The sequence below is a fragment of the Marmota flaviventris genome, chromosome 8 (genome assembly GCF_047511675.1).
Source record: "Marmota flaviventris isolate mMarFla1 chromosome 8, mMarFla1.hap1, whole genome shotgun sequence".
Classification (NCBI taxonomy): Eukaryota; Metazoa; Chordata; class Mammalia; order Rodentia; family Sciuridae; genus Marmota; species Marmota flaviventris.
Window position 1 is genome coordinate 83,521,345 of NC_092505.1, and position 24,260 is coordinate 83,545,604.

The window sequence follows — 24,260 nt, forward strand, 5'->3', positions numbered from 1 at the left end:
AATCAAATGTTTAGGACTATCAGGTACCTTTCAAATAGCTGCTTAGCCTATACTCCTGCATTGCTCTATATCCACAGAGGTCCCAGAAGATTTCTATTAAAACTGAGAAAGTTTATTTCTCGTGCTTTAAAGACAATATGGCTATAATTTTTGACATAATCATTTTTGCATGATGTTTTTCAAATGCAGCTATCATAAGGTAAACATTGAATATTATCAGGTGTGTTCAGCCTCATGCATGAATTGAATAATTTGTTTAGATCATTGTAAAAGTGCTATAGCTTCGCACCTACCTTGCTTTCTGAGATATTAGCCAAAGTGTTTTTTATCTGCATCTTTTCTTAACTCCACTATAGCAATTTAAATATCATACAATTCATAGGCAGAAAATTATGTTAACTCTAATTCCTTAATAAAATATCTTAGAGGGGAGATGAAAAATTTATTCATCTAAACTTGTTTTTTTCTTCAGTTTTGTCAAAACAGCATGCTTCACAAGTCCTGGTTCGGAGACGCCGTGCAAACTCTTTACTAGAAGAAACCAAAAAGGGCAATCTTGAAAGAGAATGCATTGAAGAACTATGTAACAAAGAAGAAGCAAGGGAAGTCTTTGAAAACAATCCGGAAACGGTAAGAATTCATAGCCACTATCACACCTTGTCACAGAGTTGTGCTAAGCAATTCAGGGAGAAAATTTGTATTTTATTCTCTAAATAAAATACAAATTGGGCAGGGGATGTGGCTCTGTGGTCCAGTGCCCCTGAATTCAATCCCCGGTCCCAAAAAGAAAAAGAAAAAGAAAAGAGATCACACACATAACCACTTCCATTTCAGGAGAAAGTACATTTAAAGGAAGGTGGGCTTGTTAGGAAGACATTACTGCCATAACAATATCTTCCGATGAATTCACTTATACCTCATTATCAGCAAATAGTATTGACCTCCTAGTTTGTAAATATTGTCTCCTAACCAGAATTTGGTAGTATACAGGGGAGAGGAGAGGATGTCTCAAGTACATATACATTGTGTGTATGTTATTATTACTCCACTTCATTGAATCTCTCCATTTAATATTAACCAGGCTCTAGAAACAAGGCCATTTAATGCAGAGCATTTTCACAGTATTTTATATGCTGAGTATACTTTACTTTATTCTACAAGCCCTTGGGAAGTTTCCTGAACCCACTCCTTATCAGTTATAATCTTCAGCATATCAAACCTTACATGTCAGTCCACAAAAATAAAACCAGAAAGACCCTTAAATATCATATAGGACCCCCAGGCCTTATTGTTAGTCCCTAATTCTTTTAGGAGAAGAAGTTCTTTAGCATGTCCTGTGGGTAACCCATGTGTAAATAGTGCTTTTAAGAAGCAGAGTGAGAGAGCTCCAATCTGATAACCTTCAGGTCAACCTCCATGTGATGTTTCTCCTGAGATGAAGGATACAGCCTAGAGCAAAAGAGAAAGAAAGCATGAACAAAGTACCTCTGGAACCTCTGCAGTGGCTCTCAGTGCCCTGAAAATAGAGGAGTAAGAATGAGCAGGAATCTTGTCTGTAGTTAGAGAATCTGTCTAAGACTGTAGCAACTTGTGTTCTCTTGGGTTACTCTTGAATCTTTTTTTGCCTTCACCTATTCTAATAGGTTCACAGAGAATACTTCCCAAAGATTATTTTTTAATCTCTTTGGAATTGAATCAAAATATTTCTCTCTCTGTTGTGTTGCTTTTATGGGTAAAGAATTGACAAGAAAAAAAATATTTTATCCCATGCAATGTAGTAGAATACATTATTGTGTAGAATTTTACATTTACATTACATAGTTTATATTTCCATAACAAAAAAAGGAAAGTGTGCACACTCTAAATTATTATAAATTTTCATAATAAAAATAATATAGTATATTTAAACAAACACATCCTTTTTTATTTTAAAAATTTTAAATATATAGCAAAGTAGAAAGAAAAATAAAATGAACTCCATAATTATACTCACCTCCCCTTCAACAGCTACCCATAATCTTCACTTTTATTTTCCTGTTCTCTATCACACCTACTCTAGTTTTTATTTTGTTTTTCTGGACTACTTTAAAACATGCCCAAAATATATTATTAATACATACTTGACTTTGTATTTATAACATTGTAGACATATTCTTAGAACTTAGCCTCTAAGTAGCAAAAGTGAGGTAGAAGATCACAGGGAAAAGAAGAAAGATGGTGCAGAAGGAACAATCATTTAGGTGCTTCTTCATCTTCACTAATTCTAAAACTGTTTTCATTGACAGAAGAGAAAGTGATGGCAGAGGAGTAAGGCAGAAATGGGAGAAATGAAAGGGTGGGGGGAAGCATGTGTTACTGTTTATCATTTCCTGCCCTGTGCCACCCTTAATGCTCTTAGTTCACATTTACCCTGATGCCTCCTCACCATCCCTAGCATATTCCTTTCACCATCATTTCATCACTCATTGAACCCATTTCTTGCTACTTCCAAGCTTTTCTGGAGAAAACAATACTGTTGTTTGAATTACTCAGTATGAAATCCTTTCCTTATAAACCAGTAGACATGTGTTATATGATTTATATTTGAGAGGAGGAAGCAGTGAGAACTTTATACTGCATAAAGATATGTTTAGTACTTATTAAGCTGGAACACTGAATATGTCTTTGTGCAAGAATTCTGGCTTTGCATAAGTATTCTTATGCTGTTAATGCTGTCTGTCTGATATATTATGACCTGAAAATGCTTTTTTGAACCAGCGTGGGAAATTTACTATCAGAAATTTTAAACATTTTTCCCCCTTTCATAATATGCATTCCTTAGTCCAAATTACTGATTTACAGACTATGTTTTGGTACATAGCCAATTTATATGTAAGATATTACATGCACAACAAATGCTATATGGTAATTACTTTAGTTCACTCCAAATATTCCACCCATATTCAACATTGAATCTGGTGTGAGTAATCATCATGATATAAAATGTATCAAATGGGCACTTAATCATTATGGAAAATTAAAAAGATTTACAAAAAGGGGACATATGTGATTATATTTGTCATCTTAAACAGAACCTGCTTTTAGACTGGAAACTTTTGAAACATGATTTAATTGATCAGTGGTCCTTTATTTCTAGTCATATTGTTGGCTTAAATTATCTACTGTTTGTATATTTTACTGCAAAAATAAATTTAAAATGTGAAAATTAAATCTAAATTATTTCTGTCTTTAACATGAAAAATATTATAACATTTAAATTTTAATTCTATAATGAAATTTAGGCTTGCTAATATACATATTTTTTTCTTTTATTCTAGGATTATTTCTATCCAAAGTACTTAGGTAAGTTCAAAGAATCTTGATCTTATAATCTTAGGCATAGAAGGGAACATAAATATATTCATGTTTAATTCTCCGCCTCTATATAGCACCATATATAATTTCATTGTCTTTCAAAATAAAATATTTGCTGTCCTTTTATTTAAAGACATGGAAACAAATTTGGAATGATTCTTGAATTACCATAGGGCATTCTGACTTCATCTTTTTCAATCTTGTATCTTTCTCATAGAGTCTTTGGGCTGAGTTGTATTTAGGTACCCAGACATTCTCTTTTATTTTATTTTATTTTTTTGTACTGAGGATTGAATCAGGGACACTCAAATACTGAGCCACATCCCAAGCCCTTGTATTTGGTCTCACTGAGTTGCTTAATACCTTGCTAAATTGCAGAAGCTGGCTTGAACTCAGTGATCCTCCTGCCTCAGCCTCCTGAGCCTCTAGGATTACAGGCATGCCCCACCATGTCTGGCCCCAGACATTCTCTATAGATGCCCGAGAAATTCTCTATAGGTGTGAGTTTCATGGGTTATCTTTCAATGAAAGGAAAGATCTCTAAATTGTTCAGACTTTATTGAATAAATAATTACCATTTAGACATTTGTAGAGATTACTAATATCTTCTCTCTTTGTATCACCATTTCAGTCCTTCCTTCAGTATCCTTTCTAGGTTCTATTTTGGGCTATGACTCTGGGCTCTCAAGGAATGAGATAATATTTCCATACTCATATAGATTAAATGATTTTAACTAAATGCCAATGAAAGAAAACAACATTCCAATTTTATTAAAGCAAATATAGAAGTATTTTACATAAATAGTACTAGGGTAGTTGTCAGCATTTCCAATCATAATGGAATATAATTTTTGCATCTCTTGCTGATTTCATGGTTCCAGAACAGAGGTATTCTTTCTTTCCCCCTTTAGGCTTAGAATCTTCTTCATGTATGCGCTTTCACCATTCTCATCACAGCCAATAGGAAATGAAAAGTAAATTATTGGAAAAAAATATAAATGGGCTCTGATACACATTAATAACTATCCAGTTAAGAATTTTTAATATAAAGTTTCAAATAATAATGTCTATTAAACTCATAGTTCTCTTGAAATTGAATAATTTAATTATTGTTTGGGGCTTTATGTTTGTTTGTTTGTTTGTTTTTGTGTTGTCTTGTTCTGAGTACCCAGGCAAAAATTCCAAGGTAGAGGAACATTTACACCTTTCCTCTTTTCCTAGGGAGCCTGATGTTGAAAGTATGTTTAGAACTTACATTTGTCCTTCAGGACAATTAACAAACTAAGAGTCCAAGACCCTGGATAGAAGTCCTTTTAGTAGAGCCAGGAATTCTCCCATAGCTCTGGAAATATTTACTCCTCCATTTTTTAAAGTGCACATGATGGTCAGCATCTTATGTTTGTGGCATATTTTGAGCTCAAAAGACTCAACAATAACATACTACATCTTAGTTCACCCTGTTACCAACACTAAAACATCAATGCAGTAGTATCTTTACTTTGAACACTTAAAGATCTTAAACTAGCTTCTATGAGATATAGTTTTTCTCATTTGTCAGCTAGCTAGAAACAATTTACTTAATAGGTTTGCAGGAAAATGAAAAGAGAATGTTTTCAAAGCACTTAGTAGAATGTTTGTTATGCTAGTACTCTTCATTTTCCCCCTGACTTTTCTATTCCAATTTTCTTTGACTTGCTTCTTTTCCCTTCTCTAATATCAAACTTCAACAATTCCCATCAAATTTGGAAAAGTGCCATGGTAAAAATTAATTGAGGTGATGTTATTTGTGTCAATATATATGAAAATACAAGATTTTCTAAAACCTTTTGCTACTGTATCTTTTTAAAAAAATATTTTATTAGTTGTTGATGGACCTTTATTTATTTATTTATTTATTTATTTCTGGTGGGGCTGAGAATCAAACCCAATGCCTCACACATGCCAGGCAAGTGCTCTATCACTGAGCCACAAACTCAGCCCCTTGCTACTGTATCTTAAAAGGATAATGGAATATAGGTGTGCATCCATGAAAAAGATCTCCTCCCTTGAAAATTATATTAAATTCCTTACTTTCTAAACAAAAACCAAGGATATGTGCTATTGAAAAGAAAGACTATCAAGACTGTTTGAACTTCTCAATTTTAGATAGGAATTTAAATATTTTATCATAAAAAGAGACAATATTTGATTATAAAAATTTACAGACTTCAACAAAGAAGCATCTGAATTGATCATAATATAGAGAAAATGCCCCTAATAGATGTTTGTAAAACATTTCATCCAATAGTAACAGAATACGCATTCTTCTCATCAGCACATTGGATATTCTCTAGGAAAGCTAACTTTGTTAGGTCACAAATTATGTCTTAATAATTAAAAAAAAAGAAATCATATCGTGTATCTTCTCAAACCACAATAGATTAAAACTACAAATCAACAACAATAAAAATAATGTAAAATATGTGAATACATGGAAATTTAACAGTTTATTCCTAATGACCAATGGTTAATGGAATAAATTAAGGGAAAAATCTCAAGCACATACATCAAAAAGCTAGAAAGATCTCAAATAGACAATCTAACAATACACCACAAAGACTTAAACCCAAAGTTATTAGAAGGAAAGAAATAATAAAGATCAGAGCAGAAATAAACAAAATCAAGACTAAAAAAATAATACAAATGATCAACAAAACAGAGTTGTTTTGAAAATATATAAAAAAAATCAACAAACCTGAACCTAGACTAACCAAAATAAAAAGAGAGGACCCAAATAAATAAAATCAAAGACGAAAAAAAAACTATTGATATCACAGAAATACAAAGGATCCTAAAAACTACTATAAACAATGATATGCCAAAATACTGGAAAACTAGGTGTGAGGATGTAACTCATTGGTAAAACTCTTGCCTAGCATATGCAGAGACCTCCAGGAGTGCCAAAAAAACAAAAACCAAACCAAACAAAAAACAAAACAAAGCTGAAAAATAAACTAGAAAAAAATAAATTCATAAATATGTACAACTTAACTAAAATTGAATAAAAAATAAAAAATCTAAAAAGAAATGGAAAATCTAATGTGTAGTGAGATTAAAGCAGTAATTAAAAAATCTTTCGTTAAAAATAAATGCCCAGAAACTGATGGCTTTATAACTGAATTCTACAAAACATTTAGGGTAGAATTACTCCAAACTCTACTTAAACTATTCCAAAAATATTGAAATGGAAGGAACTCTGCCAAACTCATTTTGTAAGGCCAGCATTACCCTTATTCTAAAACCAGAAAAGGATACAACAAGAAAATATAACTACAGATCCATATCTCTTATGAAAAAAGATGAAAAAATTCTCAATAAAATGTTGAAATTGCAAACCAAGTTCAAGAGAATATCAAAAAGGCCATGTACCATGATCAGGTGGGATTCATCCCAGGGATGGAAGGTGGCTCAGTATACATGACTCAATTTATGTGAAACAGCATATCAACAGAATTAAGGACAAAAAAGTGATCATTTCAATAGATCCAGAAAAGGCATTTAATGAGATCCAACAACCTACATGATAAAAACTTTCAACATATTAGCTATAGAAGGAACATACCCCAAAATAATAAAGGACAATATCATACTAAATGGGAAAAAAATCAAAGTGTTTCCTCTAAAATCAGAAACAGGTCAAGAATGTCCACTTTCATATTCTTATTTAATACATTACTGGCAATCTTGGCAAGAGCAAATAGGCAATTAGACTTAAATTCCATAAAGGGCACCAAAAACACCAAGTGGAGGAATTAGTCTTATTCTTCTTTAGCACAATTGTTTAACTATTGAGTGAAACAACATATGATTTATTTCAAAATGACTAGAAGAGTATGAAGTTTCCAATACTTAGAAATGATTAATGGCTGAAGAAACAAACAAAAAAAGTCTCTTAAGAGAAAAAGAAATAAAATCCATCCAGATTGAAACAGTGAAGCGAAATTATCCACTTTTGGATATGATATAGAAAAATATAAATACTCCATAAAGACTGATAGAACTTATAAACAAATTCAGTAAAGTAGCAGTATACAAAATCAACATCCAAAAAAACAGTAGCATTTCTATACTCAAATAATGAGCATTCTGAAAAAGAAATTAAGAAAACAATCCAAAACATAATGGATATAAAAATTTAGGAATAAATTTTACCAAGGAAGTGAAAATCTCTACAATGAAAACTATAACGCTGATGAAAGAAATTATGAAGTACAGACATGAAAAGAGAATGTATCCATGATCTTGTATTAGAAGAATTAACATTGTTAAAATGATCATACCACCCAAAGTGATCTATAGAACCAATGTAATTCCATCAAAAAACGTCAACTTTCCTCAGAGAAATAGGGAAAAAAAATCCTAAAATTTATATGAGGCTACAAAAGATCCAAAATAGCTAAAAAGATCCTGACTTAAAAAAAAAATCTGGAAGCATAACAATACCTGACTTCAAAACATACCTCAAAGCTGTAAGTACTGCAGCAGCATGGTAGTGGCATAGAAGAGAACAGAAAACCCAGATATTAATACAGAGAACTGATTTTTGACAAAAAGACCAAGAGCATATAATAGAGAAAAGACAGTCACTTCAAAAAGTGTCATTGGCAAAGTTGGATATGCGTATGCAGAGAAATGAAACTAGATCTCTTCCTCTCATCATACACACACACACACACACACACACACACACACACACGACAGACAGACACACACACATACACACAAAAAAAAACCCTCAAAATACATGAAATCCCTAAATCTTAAACCTGAACCTATGACATCATTGCCAGAAAAAAAGTGGGGGAAACATTTCTAAACTTTGTTGTAGATAGGATCTAATAGCACAGGCAAACAAAAAGAAAAAAAAAAGTAAAAAGAGACAAGTGGAAATACATCAAAATAAGAAACTCTGAATGGCAAAATAAACAAACAGGATTAAGATAATATATGAAATGAGAGAAAATATTTGCAAATTCTATATCTGACAAAGGATTATATCTCAAATACATAAGAAACTCAAAAGGCTAAACACAGACTCTTTCTCTCTCTCTCTCTCTCTCTCTCTCACACACACACACACACACATACACACACACAAAAGAAAAATGAAGAAAAAGAAAAACCAACCAAACAAAAAGGCCCAAACCAAACAAAATCCAAATAATCCAATTTAAAAATGGGCTAAAGAATTAAACAGATACAATACTTATCAAAAATCATATGGCTAACAAATACATAAAAAATGCTTAATTTCACTAATCATCAGAGAAAGGGAAATCAAACCACAGATATCTCACTTCAGTTAGAATGGCTATCATCAAAAACACAAGAGATAACAACTGCTGGCAAAGATATGGAGAAAAGGGAACTGTTATACACTGTTGGTGGGAATATAAATTATTACAACTATAATATGGAAAAATATGGAGATATCTCAAAAACTAACCTGATCAGCTATCATGAACTATCATGATCAGCATTTCTGGAACTGGGTATTTACCTAAAGGAGAGGAAATCTTTATATCAAAAAGAAACTTGCGCTCCATGTATATTTCAGCACCATCACGCTAGTCCGAATATGGAATCAGCCCCGGTGTCTTTCAGTGAATGAATAAATAAAGAAAACTGGTGTATTTACACATTGGAATACTTTTCAGCCATAAAAAGAATGGAATCATGTTATTTGCATCAACACGGATGGAACTAGAGATCATTATGTTAAGTGAAACAAGCCAGATGCAGAAAGATAAACATTGTGGAAACCAATAATTCCATCTTATAGATGAACTGAATGGAGTAGAGGTCACTAGAGGTGAAGAAGGGTAGGTATGAGGAGGGACTTAAAGAAATTCCATAAAGGGCACCAAATACACCAAGTGGAGGAATCAGTCTTATTCTTCTTTAGCACAATTGTTTAACTATTGGGTGAAATAACATATGATTTACTTCAAAATGACCAAAAGAGTATGAAGTTTCCAACACAGAGAAATAATTAATGGCTGAAGAGACAAAAATTTTTATTGCCAGTGAGTGTGTGAACGAGAAAAAAAGAGGGAGCTCCAGGTGACAGCACTGCAGTCCCCATTATCCTCTGTTTCTCTGTTGCACTGACTCAACGATTTGCCTGCATTTCACTTGTTTGCAACCATTTATTACAAGAAAATGGAAACTAAACAGCCAAGGAAACTTTCCCCAACACCAAAACCAGTGGTGAATTTGGTAAGTCCCCTGCAGAAGATATAGAAGAGAAGCAAGCATTTAAAAGATCTAGACACACTGATCAGATGGTTGAATTACCAATTCGGCTTCAGAGCAAGAATGCTGGGGCTGTGATCGGGAAAGGAGGCAAAAATATTAAGGCTCTCCAGTCGAACTACTATGCCAGTATTTCAGTCCCACAGCTGGGCCCCAAGTGCATATTGAGTATCAGTGCTAATATTGAAACTATGGGAAAAATTCTGAAGAAAATCGTCTCTACTTGGAAGAGAACCTGCAGTTACCATCACCCACTGTGACCAGGCAGCTCCTGCTCAAGTCTGATGCTGTGGAATGTTTAAATTACCAACATTATAAAGGAAGCAACTTTCACTGAAAGTTGAGACTGTTGATTCATCAGAGTCTGTAGGAAGAATTATTGGGGTCAAATGTGCTAAAATCAAAGAACTTCAAGAAAACAGACAACAACCAAGTTTTTCCAGGAATGCTGCCCTCATTCCACTGACAGAGTTGTTCTTATTGGAGAAAAGCCTGATAGAGTGGCAGAGAGCACAAAAGATCATCCTTGATCTTATATCTGATTCTCCCATCAAAGGATGTGCACAGCCTTATGATCCCAATTTTTATGATGAATCATATGATTATGGTGGTTTTACAGTGAGGTTTGATGACTGTGGACATCAGGTGGGATTTCCCATGTAGGTAAGAGGTGGTTTCAACAGAATGTCACCTGGAAGGGGTGGGTGTCCGATGCCTCCCTCTAGAAGAGATTATGATAATATGAGCCTTCCTGGAAGACCTTCTCCCTCTCATCCTGGAACACGTGGACTATTGTTACATGACTATTTTTACATGACCTGGTTGAGGTGGCTGGAGTGGTAGCAGAGCTCGGAATCTTCCTCTTCCTCTACCACCACCAACTAGAGGAGGAGATTTAATGGCCTGTGACAGAAGATGAAGAGCTGGAGAGGGCTATGATGGCATGGTTTGTTTCAATGGGACTCTGTGATAAATACAGGGAGCCCATCAGAATGGCAAACGATTTATGAACCACAGGTTGGCTCTGGATATGATTATTCCTATGCAAGAGATATGGCTTATATGGCAATCTTGGTGGACCTATTATTACAACACTAGTAACTATTCCCAAAGATTTGGCTGGATCTATTATTGGTAAATGTGGTCAGCAGATTAAGCAAATCTGTCATGAGTCAAAACTGATGAGCCTTTAGAAAGATCCAAAGATCTGATCATTACCATCACAGGAACACAGGACCAGATACAGAATGCACAGTATTTGCTGCAGGAAAGTGTGAAACAGTGTTATGGAAAGATTTTCTAAGACTAGAGAAGAACTGAAGGAGTCTTGCATCTTTTTATTTATTTATTTATTTATTTATTTATTTATTTATTTATTTATATCTGCTGTTTAAAAACCAGCATTCTTCTGCTTCACAGGTGTTCTGCATATGATGTGTAGAGAAATCTTTGCTGTTCACCAGATATAATGTTTTAGTTCCTTACAAGTAAGGTTGGGGAGGCATGCAAAAATTAACATTGAAATTCTGAAATAGCATGGATTTTATTATTTTTTATTTTTTTTATGCTTATCAGTATTTTGCTTTATTTTCTTTTTTTTATTGTTGGTTGTTCAAAACATTACATAGTTCTTGATATATCATCTTTCACACTTTGCTTCAAGTGGGTTATGAACTCCCATTTTTAGCCCATATACAGATTGCAGAATCACATCAATTACACATCCATATGGATTTTATTTTTTGCCATTGTTGATGGTTTTAAAAAAAAATCCTTCCATGTAATTATTGTGAGCACCTTACTTTGTTTGTGGTCACTGTAAATATTTTGGGAGTTGGGACAGGGAGGAAAATAACAATAGTCCACATGTCCCTGGCATCTGTTCAGAGAATTGTGCAGAAAGAATGTAATGTCTTTTGCAAGAAACATTTTATGATTTTAAAAATAAATTTAGTGAACCTAAAAAACAATGCTTATTGCCAGGATTTGATTAATCCACATTTTATACAGGCATTGAATTACCATAATGCACCCCATAAAGATGTACACATTTAGAAAATTACAAGCTTGTATTTAAAAATATTAATTGTATTAATTGTTGCTTCTTAGGGCTATATAATAAAACTGTTTCTGCAGAAGCAACACTCTAGAAGATACATTCTTCTGATCACATAGTATACTTGAATAAAGACAAACTGCATTTTAATACAGCATCAATGTGTTTTGGGGAAGTTCCTTAGATAAATATTTTTCTTTTTTCCATGTATCCCTCTCAACTTCCTCTTTTCTAGCTCCACCCAACTTTCTCTTCTCTTTTCCTTTTATTTGGTATCATGATAAAAAACAAAAGTTAAAAAAAATAAAAAATAAAAACAAACCTCACCACACATACACACACACACACAAACAAACACATCCACAACTGCTATTACAACCACTCCCACCACCAACAACAAAAACCCAACAAACAAAACACACACACACACACACACAAAAAGGAGGCAAGATGCTGTGACACATACCTGTAATCTCAGCATCTCTGGAGGTTGTGGTAGGAAGATCACAAGTTCAAAGCAAGCCTCAGCGACTTATTGGAGCCCTAAGCAACTTAGTGAGACCCTACCTCAAAATAAAAAAAATTAAAAAGGGCTAAGGATGTGTCTCAGTAGTTAAGAGCCTCTGGGTTCCATTCTTGGTACCAAAAAAACTCATAATATTCCCCCGCCCCCGGCCAAAAAACAACCAGACCTAAAAATTTCTAGCTGTGTCAGGTTTGGCAACTCATTTATTTATTTATTTATTTATTTATTTATTTTAACTTTTCAGGTTCTGTTTTTTTAAAAATGTATGTTATAACTATTTTTTCTGATTTTAGGGTTTTGGAATATCAAATAAGTAAGTAAATAAATAAATATATACACACACATTTGTTTTACTGTGTCAATCTTTCATCAAATGTGAACTTTTTATTTAATTAACCCATCATATGAAATAAAAATATACTTTTGATTATGATTTGTTTTTGATTCAAATTTTGTTTCTTATATATGTTTCAAAATATATTTATTGAGATATAAATGGTAAATCCTATTGTTAAAAAAAGAAAAATGAAATCCCCTACTGAAGCTAAATTTTCTATCATTTGATTGCATATTATATGGGATAACAGTCCTAGTTACAAAAAAAATATATACTATAATTTTGTCTCTGCTAAGCCCAGCAGTAATTTTACTAATTACCATAACTCAAGAAATTAGATCACTATAGCTTATACTCTTTGAACAGTGTTTACATTTAATGTTTCAGGGACATATAAAGTACTTTATTTGATTCTCATACTCCATGTTTTGCCTTGAAAATACATGATTTGGAATTGAAATAACCTGGATTTCATCATACAAACTTACAAGCACATTTGTAATGCTGGGGATTGAACCCAGGGACGGGGTGCACACTAGGCAAGTGCTGTACCACAGAACTGTACCTACAATTCCTCAAACATAAGCGTTTAGTGTTGTTTTCTTCCTTAGGAAAAAAATAACTCCACCATCTCTATAGATCTTTGAAAATATCAGCTGATAGAGTGGGTGATCCAGTTAATGGGGGAGAAACTTCCTAGGAAGAGTACTGAACTCTGAGCAGAATGTGAACATCAGAAAATCATTTCTAGTGTCTAGTTCTGCCAAATAGGTAATTAATCCAGGCTGCTGACTCCCTCCTTTCAGCGCAACTCAAGTAAAACAGTAGGGTTCCAGGCATTAAAAATAACACAATAAAATTTTAAAACAACAAGTATAAGAAACCTCTAGGTAGACTGAAGATTGGCTTGACCTGTAATGTGGGTGGGGTGGGGTGCTGACTCCTAAGGCAGCAGTAAAAGGATGGATTTAAGGATTTTAAATATAACCTAAGCTTTTAAGTTAAAAAGAAAAAAAAAAAAAGAATAGAGCAAGCCCTTAGTAACAAGAAATACAAACAGGGATAAAAAATAAATGAAAAACAAAAGATTCATAAATTAGACTGACCTCTGGCAAGAATAATTAAGGAAGAACCAAAAAGAGAAAGAGGATATGCTAATACAACAAGTAGAGAATGGAAATAGGAAATGTTTTAAACCCATATAGATTAAGAAGATAATCACAAAATATTTCAAATATCTATGACCAAAATTCATTTGGAAATTTAAACTTGCTGTGTTCCCAGAAAAATAGGTAAATTTTTTCAATTTCACAAGAAGCAATGAAAAATAATTTGATTATGCAAACCAGAACTAACAAGTTAAAACTTTGACGTCCTCTTATCTGCTCCAAAATCCAGACCCAGATTGTTTTACAGATGATTTCATTCAAGTTTAAAGAAATTATTGTTTTATTTCTTATAAAATTGTCCTAAAATAGAAAAAGATTCTGTACTAAGATCTAACCCATGAGTCTGGTATATTCTTGACTCTATAGCCAGACATGGACAATACAAGAAAAAAATAATTCCTTTCATTTCTGAATTAATCCTAAATAAAATGGTATCCAATCTAATCAAAAGTTTGGTAAAAATAATATAACAAGAAAAGGTAGAGTTTATTTCAGAAATTCAAAGTTAGTTTAACAATAGGAAATCTAGCAGTGTAATTCTTTACAAAATAGTATACTGTTACTTTAGCTCATATTGAAAAAGCAGGTTAATTACGACTTTTGTTATGATTAAAAAAACTGTCAAGCTATAAGAGAAGTTTCTGAGCTTGATAAAGGTCAAATATAGAATAACCATATAATTTATCTTCCAAACACCAGATAAATGTTTTGGGCAAAGTGACATATATGATCATTATGATACACACACAAAAGAAAGAAGACAAAAACATACAATAAACATTATACCTAATTGATAAACATTGGGTAGAGTCTCTTTATGGTTGAGAATAAGAAACAATGGAGGTTACAACCAATGCAATAAGAGTGAAAAAAATAAGGGATATGTAAATCATAAACCAAAATATAAGCTGTCATTATTTATTTATAATTGATAAGATATGCCTAGAAAAGAAATAGAATTCAAAGGCAAAATACTAGAACAAAAAGATTTAGATAGTTCTAAGTGTACCCTATAAAAATTCCAAGTAGCTCTTTTTTTACACAGCAATAGTTCAGCAGAAAATTAAAAAGACAATACCATTCATAAAAGCAGCAAATTCCATAAAATATCTAGAAGTATCTTAAGTGTACATAAAACCTCTATGGAGAAAATTTTAAAACTCAAATTGAGGCCATTGAAGATGAACTGAAATAATGGAAAGACATTTCATGATCTTGAATTGAGTGATGCTATACAAAGAGATCCATTCTCCCCAGATTTAGAGCACTGATGTTTTAATTTTGTAAAAGCAATTTAATAAACTCAGTTCAAGATTTGAAAAAAAATCCACACATACCAAAAGGCTAAAAAGGAAAATCATCTGATCTAATATTAATGGTTAAAAAAAAACTGTAGAATTAAAACTCTTTGGTATTGTCAGAATACCAGACCTAAATGGAGCTGAACAGAGTTCATAGAAAGATGCATGTATATATAGTAACCTAATAATTGCTAAAAATGACATTGCAAATTACTATGGATTGCTTAGAAGGTGGAATTGAGAAAAGTAACCAACTATTAGTATAAAAATAATTACCACCAAGTACAAATGTGAATTGTAGGTAGAATATAGACAAAAATGTTTAATTTATGAAAATATGTGGGTGAATATCTTTGGGATTAATATCATGGAAGAAAAACTTTATATGCGCAAATCTTAAGGCAAAATGACTAATAAATTTGGTTATAAAAAAATTAAGAAACATTACAAGAAAACCATGAAAGGTAAGGTTACAAGATAGATGGGAAGTCTGGCAGCCCTATGGTAACACATTTGCCTAGCATACACAAGTTCAATCTTGTATTCAATCTCTAGCATTGTAAAAACTGAAAAAACAAACCGAGGTGGAGGTGAGGTAACAGAAAGGTGATTTTTACAAGTGTTTAAACTTTTGCAACTCCAGAAGAACAACAAAAAAATATCAATAGAGAAATGGTTATAAAATATGAAGAGTTTTTAGAGGAGGTAATTAAATTAACTCTAATTTTTTAAAAAATGTGAATATATGTCTCATCTCATTAGAATTCAGAAAAATGTGATATCATGTATTACTTATTAGTCTGGCAAACATTAAACAGCAAATAGAAGTCTTCATGCTCTGTGTGGGAGTATACCCCAAAGAATTATTTATTACATGCCTATATAGTGATACCACAATTCTACCCTGTGTGTCTATTTCCATGAAATTCTTATGTAGCTACCAAGGAGACATCCCTGAGGATGCCACTGCGGCACTATTGCAGAGGTGGGAAGTTGGAGGCAATCTGGATTATCTAGCATGGGTAGAGAGGATTAGAAAACTGGAATTGTGGACTATGGGAATAATGCTTAGTAGTTGAAAGCAACAAATACGTAATAGCATAAATAGATCATAAACATTCATCACTGAATAAAAATGTTAGAGAACATGATATGCAATACAAAACCACTTACAGAAACAAAAAACTTTATAGACTGAAAATTGTAAATATGTATTTTATAAGAACACATACAAATTTTAAAAATACACATAAACTCATTTGGATTTTTGCCTAAGAGTGAATGGGAGAATGTATGTATTTTTAAAAAAGCAACTGATGGGCTTTATAAACAATAATAATAGCCTACCATCAAAGAAGTATGAATAACTTTACTGACATCAAAATGAGCAAACATTCAGATTTCTATATGATTTCTTCTTCTGTGACTTATAAACCAGCAGCTGGGCCGGGCATGGTGGTGCATGCCTGTAATCCCAGTTGGTAGGGAGGCTGAGACAGTATGATCACAAGTTCAAAGCCAGCCTCAGCAACAGCAAGGCACTAAGCAACTCAGTGAGACCCTGCCTCTAAATAAAATACAAAGTAGGGCTGGGGATGTGGCTCAGTGGTTGAGTACCCCTGAGTTCAATCCACGGTACCGAAAAACAAAACCCAAAAAACCCAGTGGCGAGGTGGGGAGGGTATAAAGTAAATTCTTGGAGAAAAGAAAAATTCATCTGACTTTGACTCCGTTATAATCCAACTTTATATTAGGTTGCAGTGACTAACCAATTTTTTTAGAATTGCAAATTAAGTTAACTAGGACAGTAGTCACTACAGAAGGTGGCAAAAGGGAACCAAATAGTTAAGTCCTTAACAAAATTAATTGGGAAAAAATATATGTAATAATCCTGATGATCTAGAACCAAGATCTGTCTCTGAGATGTTCTTTCTTGACTACTGAATCTTCTTTTATACCTATTTCTTAACCTTTTTATCCCTGATGGCTTTAATTTCTATTTATAATTCCATTTCTTATGGAAGTTTCCTCAGGATACAAAAACTGGAACATCCTTTCTCCAACTCATACATTCCTAGTCTCCTTGCTTTCCCCCATTCCTGTTGTACAGTAAGAAAGAGAAATGGGGAGGTGAGGGTTCTGTATTGCACTGGTTTGGAGTAGCCATGCAGATGACTTTCCCACTAATTCTACATGTACTTTTTCATAAAAACATTATCACACACATTAATATAGGCCTACATATGAGATACCTTATGGGCCATAGCTACATTGTAGTCTGGTCTTGCGTCCTAATCATCACATGAAGCATTTCATCTGGACTTCTTACTCCAGGGCTTTCAAATTTTGGCTATTGTTCACTGTCAGATTTGTCCAGAGATTCAAAATTATGTTTTCTCAAACACAGTTATCCTAATAAAATCTCCACACTAGAATAAGCTATTTTTTTCTTCCTTTGGTGATTGGGAGTGGGTGATTCAAAGAAGGAATGTATGAACCAAAGGGAAGCACCTACAAGACCTAAAACTGCTTAGGTTTCTTAGGGCCTCAGACAGACCACCTGATGGAAGATATTATTTCAATGGAAAATATTATAACCCCCCACAGTAGACAGAATAATGACTCCCCAAAGATATCCATGTCCTAATCCTCAGAACACATGATGGTACCTTATATGCAAAAGGAACTTTACAGATGTGACTAAGGATTTTGAACTGAGTATTTTATCCAGGTTTATTGAAGGGGATTCCCATAATGCAGCAAATCATTATAAAAAAGTATAGGAGGTCAGAGTCAATAGTAGAATATGAGATGGTGGAGCTAGAATTGGGAGTGATACAAGGATGAGACAATGAGGAAGGAATGCTGATGGCCTCTAGATGCTGAAAAAGGCAAGGAATTCATTTCCTTGAAGTCTCCAGAAGGAACGAACCTCTTCTGACACTTTCCTTTTAGACTTTTTTATGTAAATTTTTTATTTATATATGACAACAATATATACATATATAGAGCCCAATTTTTCGTATCTTTGGTTGTATACATAGTATATTCACACCAATTCGTGTCTTCATACATGTACTTTGAATAGTAATGATCATCACATTCAACCATCATTAATTACCCCATGCCCTATCCCTTACCCTCCAACCCCTCTGCCCTATCTAGAGTTCATCTATTCCTCCCATGCTCCCCCTCCCTATCCCACTATGAATCAGCCTCCTTATATCAAAGAAAACATTCAGCATTTGTTTTTTTGGAATTGGCTAACTTCACTTAGCATCATCTTCCTAACTCCGGATGGAGTTACCTACAGTTACCTGCAAATGCCATGATTTTATTCTCTTTTAATGCTAAGTAATATTCCATTGTGTATATATGCCATATTTTTTTATCCATTCATCTGTTGAAAGGCATCTAGGTTGGTTCCACAGTTTAGCTATTGTGAATTGTGCTGCTATAAAGATTGATGTGGCTGTGTCCTGTAGTATGCTGTTTTTAAGTCCTTTAGGTATAGACTGAGGAGAGGGTTATTTTAGATTTCTGATACACATAACTGAAAGAAAATAATTTTGTATTGCTTAAAGCTATTAAGTTCATGATGATTTTTCATAACAGCAACAGGAAACTTAAATGCATACTGACTTCAAATAAACCATTGAATCTATATATGATGAATTGAATTTTTCAAAGATGATGCAAAAATCTCTCCCATTCTACACATTCATCTGAAATGTCTTTGGCCACCTCCTTATCAAGAAGTAGATTTCATCTCCCCACTCTTTACTCCTTGGGTGGACCCTAGGATGGCTTTGATCAATAGAATATAGTACAAGTGAGTACAATGCCCCTTAGTACAAGTGAGTACAATGACCTAGCAGTTTCTGCATTCTCCTTCTTAAAAGCTAGCCATCATGAAAGAAGTGCGACTTTGAGATCAGCATGCTAAAAGAGAGTCAACAATGAGGAGAGGCCCTGACACATGATATAGCACATGGAGAGAAAGTGCTGAGGAGCACAAGTTGTATCACACAAGAGTAAATAACCATCTTGGAAAGGCTTTTCACCCAGTTCCAACTGCCCTGACTGTCTCCATGTGCTGCAGAGCTTCCAAAAACAGCCTCTAAACCCCTTTTCAAATAGTTGATTCACAAATCATAAGCAAAATACTGATTATTTAAGCTCCTCATTTGGGAGATGATTTGTTGTTCAACAAAAGATAACCAAAGCACCATCTTTTGTAGTAAGTTGTTGACTATCTGAACAATGCAGTGATGTATAAAATGCCTTCAGTGGCTATTAGGAAATATATTTTGGACACTAAATAATCCCTAGTTAAAGTCCCTAAGTGTTTTATTTTTGTTTTCTTAGCTATTTTTTCATAGTTTACTAGCAATAAATGTCAGGTTGCTATATTTAACTTCACAGAGTGGTAGTCAGAACAGAAGGAATGAAGTATGCCTGCTTTGTGATATTAAGCAATTATACAAATATTGTTTTAGTCTCTATGTAACATTAGAAGTTAACTTCAGCAACCAGAAACACTAATTCCTGTTGACTTAATTATAACACCCATGATTCCCAGAAATGGTGATGCTTTATTGACAGAGTTACACCTGGACCCCTTTGAAAACAAAAGTTAAACAACAATGGAAATTTTGGCACAAAAATTTGTAAGTTATTCTAGCAGGACAGTGCAGCAAGATATAAATTAACTACCATGTCTTTTGGATTCCCTTAATGGTTTGTAATGAACACATCTTCAGTCATAATGAAATTAAAAATTCAAATGGCTGTCCAATAAGAGTGCTATCACTTGACATAGTGAAGGCTGGATATCTCAACCACAGCATGATGTGCCAAGTGTCAGAAATATCTTCCAGTCAGAAACTAAGAAATTAATTTCATACTACCTTGTGTAAGACAGGAAGCTAGAATGGGACATTCCAGATGTTTCCCAAGATTTTATTCGCTTTGCAAATTGGTCCAATAAAACTCCTTTTGAAGGAAGGATTCAAACAGTTTGAAGGACTAGTGAAGTGATTATGAATATAAATGAGGTCAAAAGGAGAACCTATACAGGTATGGGGATATGGTTAGTTTTTGGTAGAAGATATAAACCAGAAATTCAACAATCTGAGCAAAACCCAACTTATCTACACGACAAAAACAATTGTAATACAAGCAAAAAAGTCTTTTGAAAAAATGTTATCTCAGGTATAAAATATCATAGGATAATGATGGAAAGATGCAGTTAGAAATCACCCAGCTGGCATAGGAATGTAGCAAGAATTGAATAGGAAGAACACATAGAAGCAGCAGTCTGGGTGATAATGAAGGAAGTTGATAATAAAGAAGCTGAGTTTGTGAGAGCTGATAGTCCTTTTAAATCATTCTGCAGACTTTCTATCTCTTCTGAACATCTTTCTCAAAGACTTAGAAAACCTATATTTATCAGCAGTGCTGTCTTAGGACTGGACTGACAGGAACCTTTTAAGAAAAATTTCATGGTCAGTGGATCCTGATCCTCAAAGTACCTAAAGGGAACATGTCAGTAAGATTTGTTTTCAAATATTCCTGAAAGCAGATCAGCATAAAAGAAATGCTCAGTGTCCTGGATTTCAACTTTTAAACTGAATTAAATCATGATGTTAATAACATAAATTTTGAAATGGATTGTTTATCAAGTGAAAGAATGAGTTTGCATCTTCTTGTTAGTAGGGTAGTTGATGATATTCATTTAATACTAACAAAAGAGAAATTTCAGATGTTATGGAGGAATTGAACTAAATTACATCCATACGTCATACAATGTTTTGATGAATAGCTGAGAAAAAAAATGCATCAGCACAGAATAATCTCCCACAAATTTCTCAATCAGTAAACTTTGGTAATAAAAGCCTTGCTATAGGGTTGGGGCTGTAGCTCATGGTAGAGCGCTTACCTAGCATGCTTGAGGCACTGGGTTCGATCCTCAGCACCACATAAAAATTAACAGATAAAATAAAGGTATTCTGTCTGTCTACAATTACAAAAAAAAAAATTTTTAAAACCTAGTTATAGAATTCTACCTCCCTGATTCAGCTTAAACAGTAGTAGTTCATCCCCTCAAGTGGAGAAGAGACATCAAGAATATGCCAGACCCATTTTCTTCAGTGGCAACTTGATTACTTTTTCACCTCTAATACTCCTCAATGAAGAACAACCAGAAGAACTTTGAATTTAAAAATGCATCCAAATATTTTTTCCCCATATTATACATGTTCTTATATATTCTTAGACCATTGACAATTTAGAGGTTATGCATTTGTGTTGGTTTTTATTCAACTAACTTATATAGTATCCTATAATGTTTTAATATTCAGTGTTCATCAAAGTATATTTTAGATATACATGAATCATGCAGCATAACAATGTACTGTGCCTTTCCTCTTGTTTAAATGTAGAAACTTAAAGCTAATATACTACTTAAATCTTATAAACAGTCTTTTGGTTTAATCAATATGTTCTACTCAACTTTGACAGAAAAAAATTGATGAAAACATTTAAGGTTGATATTTTGAATACTAAATCTTGTGAATCGATAGAAGCATAAAATCTTACCTCTTAGAATAATTTCTACCATGATTGCAAATCAACTAAGTGTGGCTGCTCTAAGATTATATTTGTTTTTCTCTACAGCTTGTCTTGGCTCCTTCCGAGCTGGATTGTTCACTGCTGCACGTCAATCATCTAATGCTTACCCTGACCTAAGGAGCTGTATCAATGGTAAGCACTCTACCATGGATTCCCAAAACAAAGCAAAGCAAAATATAAACCCTGCAAGTAAAATATATCATGTTACTATAAACTGATGTTCAAAAATCAACAAATGAGCCCTCAAATAAGTTCTTGTTTAGTAAGGGCTAGGTCATTGACTTTAGGAATTTTATTCTTAGCAGCTTTAGTTTAGCTGTTGTTACATACACAATCATGTAGTATGGACCAAATGTCATGGTTGATTGATAGATCAAAGTAGTCATATTTATTCTATGAACTTTGGGACATCAGTATTATAAATGTGAAAAATGTTATGTGGATGAAATTAGCCTCTGAAATTTACTTAAAGCCTAGTGATAATTTTAATTGACAATATTTTTCTCATTTGCCAATTTTCCAACTGAGAGTCCAAGAGAAAAAATGCAAGATGTAAATTGGGAAGTTTTTCAGTGGATATTTTACTTGTAGCATTGGCATTAATCTAGATGTTTATTTTCATTTTCTCTAGTGTAAAGTGGTTGTCATTACATAGGTTGAACAGTTTGCCTGATCACATGTATTTAGTTCATACTTCATCTTTTTTTCTTTTTTCTATTTACTAAAGGCTTGGAAAATAATAGTTTGATAACAAACTATTTATTATCATTAAACTAATATCTAATTTACTACTACTTTTCAAAATACCTTGGTTTTATGAGAATTTTTAAAAATTCTGGAATTAATTAGGTTTTAGTTAGATTAGTTAATTATGGATTTATAAACAGACATTTCACTCTGGCTAAGGGGAATGTATTGGGAAGAACTTGTACAAATAACTACAAAGAATTGACAAACAGGTGTTCAGATGTGTAAGAAACAAGCGATCATTGCACTGTCTAATAAAGGCAAAGAGAAAGAGACCCCAAATAAGTAAAGAAAGAAATGGGCACGTCATTTAAGATAGTGAAAATTTGCTATGATATTTTATGAAGAAAATATAAAACAGCACTATAATACTTTTTAATACATTTTTTGTCTTACAATTTTTAACATGTATTTTCGCTGCTAATATTTCTTATTCTAAAATCAACATTATCTTATGTTAACATAGTCACTGGGGTTATCTTTTGATTAATCTTTTCATGGTTTATTTTTCCATTCAGTAACTTTTAACTTATTATTGTGATAAAAGTAAAAATCTATTTTAAGTGAGTGTCTTTTGGCTCTTGCTATTTAATCTAATCTGACAGTCTGTCTTTTAGGGAAGTGTTAGACCACAGACCATTTATACTTTTAACATAACAGTCTGACTTTTTTAAGATTTCTTTTTGTCACTGGTTGTAATTTAAATTGAAATTATATTTTTAAGTTTATTTGACTTGGGCTTTGTTGAGCTTCTTCGATCTCTGGGTTCATAGTTTTTCATCAAATTTGGAAAATTAATTTACCAAAGTTATTTATCAATATTTACTCTTTTTTTTCCTTTTCCATACCTCTCTCTTTGTCTCCTAGAACTTTAACAGCACATATGGTAGATCACTTGATGTTGGTTGACAAGTTACTGCTACTCTGGGTTTGGGGTTTTTATTGTTTTGTTTTTATTTGTTTTCATTTTGGATAATATCTGTGTCTTGAAATTTATTCTTCTTTTCTTCTGCTAAGTATAATTTACTTTTAACCTATCTCATTTATTTCTCATTTCATATATTGTACTTTACATGTCTCTAAGTCCTATATGACTCTATTATATAGCTTTATCATGCTTATGTTTACTACTAGAGCATATAGCATGCATTTATAATAGTTATATTGACTTATTTTTCTGCTTTTTATAATGTCTCTCATTCCTAGATATTTTTCATCAGTGAATTTTTCTTTCGATTGTAGGGTATATTTTCTTGTTTCTTTGAATGACTAGTAATTTTTGATTGTATATTGTACAGAACAAACTATACTATTCCCAGTAGCAATAGGAAAAGGGATTTGGGACTTCCAGTTAGGGTTAATATGGAATAATAGGATCAGATTTACTCTTCTTCCTTAAATTAATAGAAGTGGTCAAATATGTGGAACAACAGGTTTTAGACATTGGACAACAAGGAGCAAGGTACCATAATTGCCAAGAAAGAAGAAATAAGTTCATGTTGTTTAGTTCTGGGTTCTGTTGTCTTGTTCCAAATAGTCTTTGATTTGGGTCTGACACTCAGCTAAGTAACTTAGAGTAAGTTAAAAACAAATCTTTTGTGGCTTGATTTTAAGATTGATTAAGGCATCCTGGAAGAAGCCTTAAACATAACGCTAATTTAACCCTAATAAGAGGATTATCAACCTTGTGAGGTTTCTACCTGATTCCTTATATATATATATATATGTCTTGAGATTTTAATGTCTGGCTAGTCTAAAATGAACCACATCTAACCCTATGTGAGCTCTGGAAATTGTCCTGTGCAAGTCATTATTCAGCTGAGGACCCTAGATCTCTAGAGTT

At 33.1% G+C, this 24,260-nt stretch overlaps 1 protein-coding gene and 1 pseudogene across 2 annotated transcripts in view; both read left to right on the forward strand.

Moving 5' to 3' along the window:
- Pros1 (protein S) overlaps positions 1-24,260 on the forward strand; it is an 84,245-nt gene that overhangs the window by 27,838 nt on the left and 32,147 nt on the right. For both annotated transcript variants that reach the window (XM_071615434.1, XM_027943178.2), the window contains exons 2-4: positions 473-630; positions 3,318-3,342; positions 21,716-21,802. In XM_071615434.1, the coding sequence (XP_071471535.1) occupies positions 473-630; positions 3,318-3,342; positions 21,716-21,802 (270 nt within the window). The remainder of the gene's footprint in view (positions 1-472; positions 631-3,317; positions 3,343-21,715; positions 21,803-24,260) is intronic.
- LOC114098952 (heterogeneous nuclear ribonucleoprotein K-like) lies at positions 9,556-10,951 on the forward strand (annotated as a pseudogene).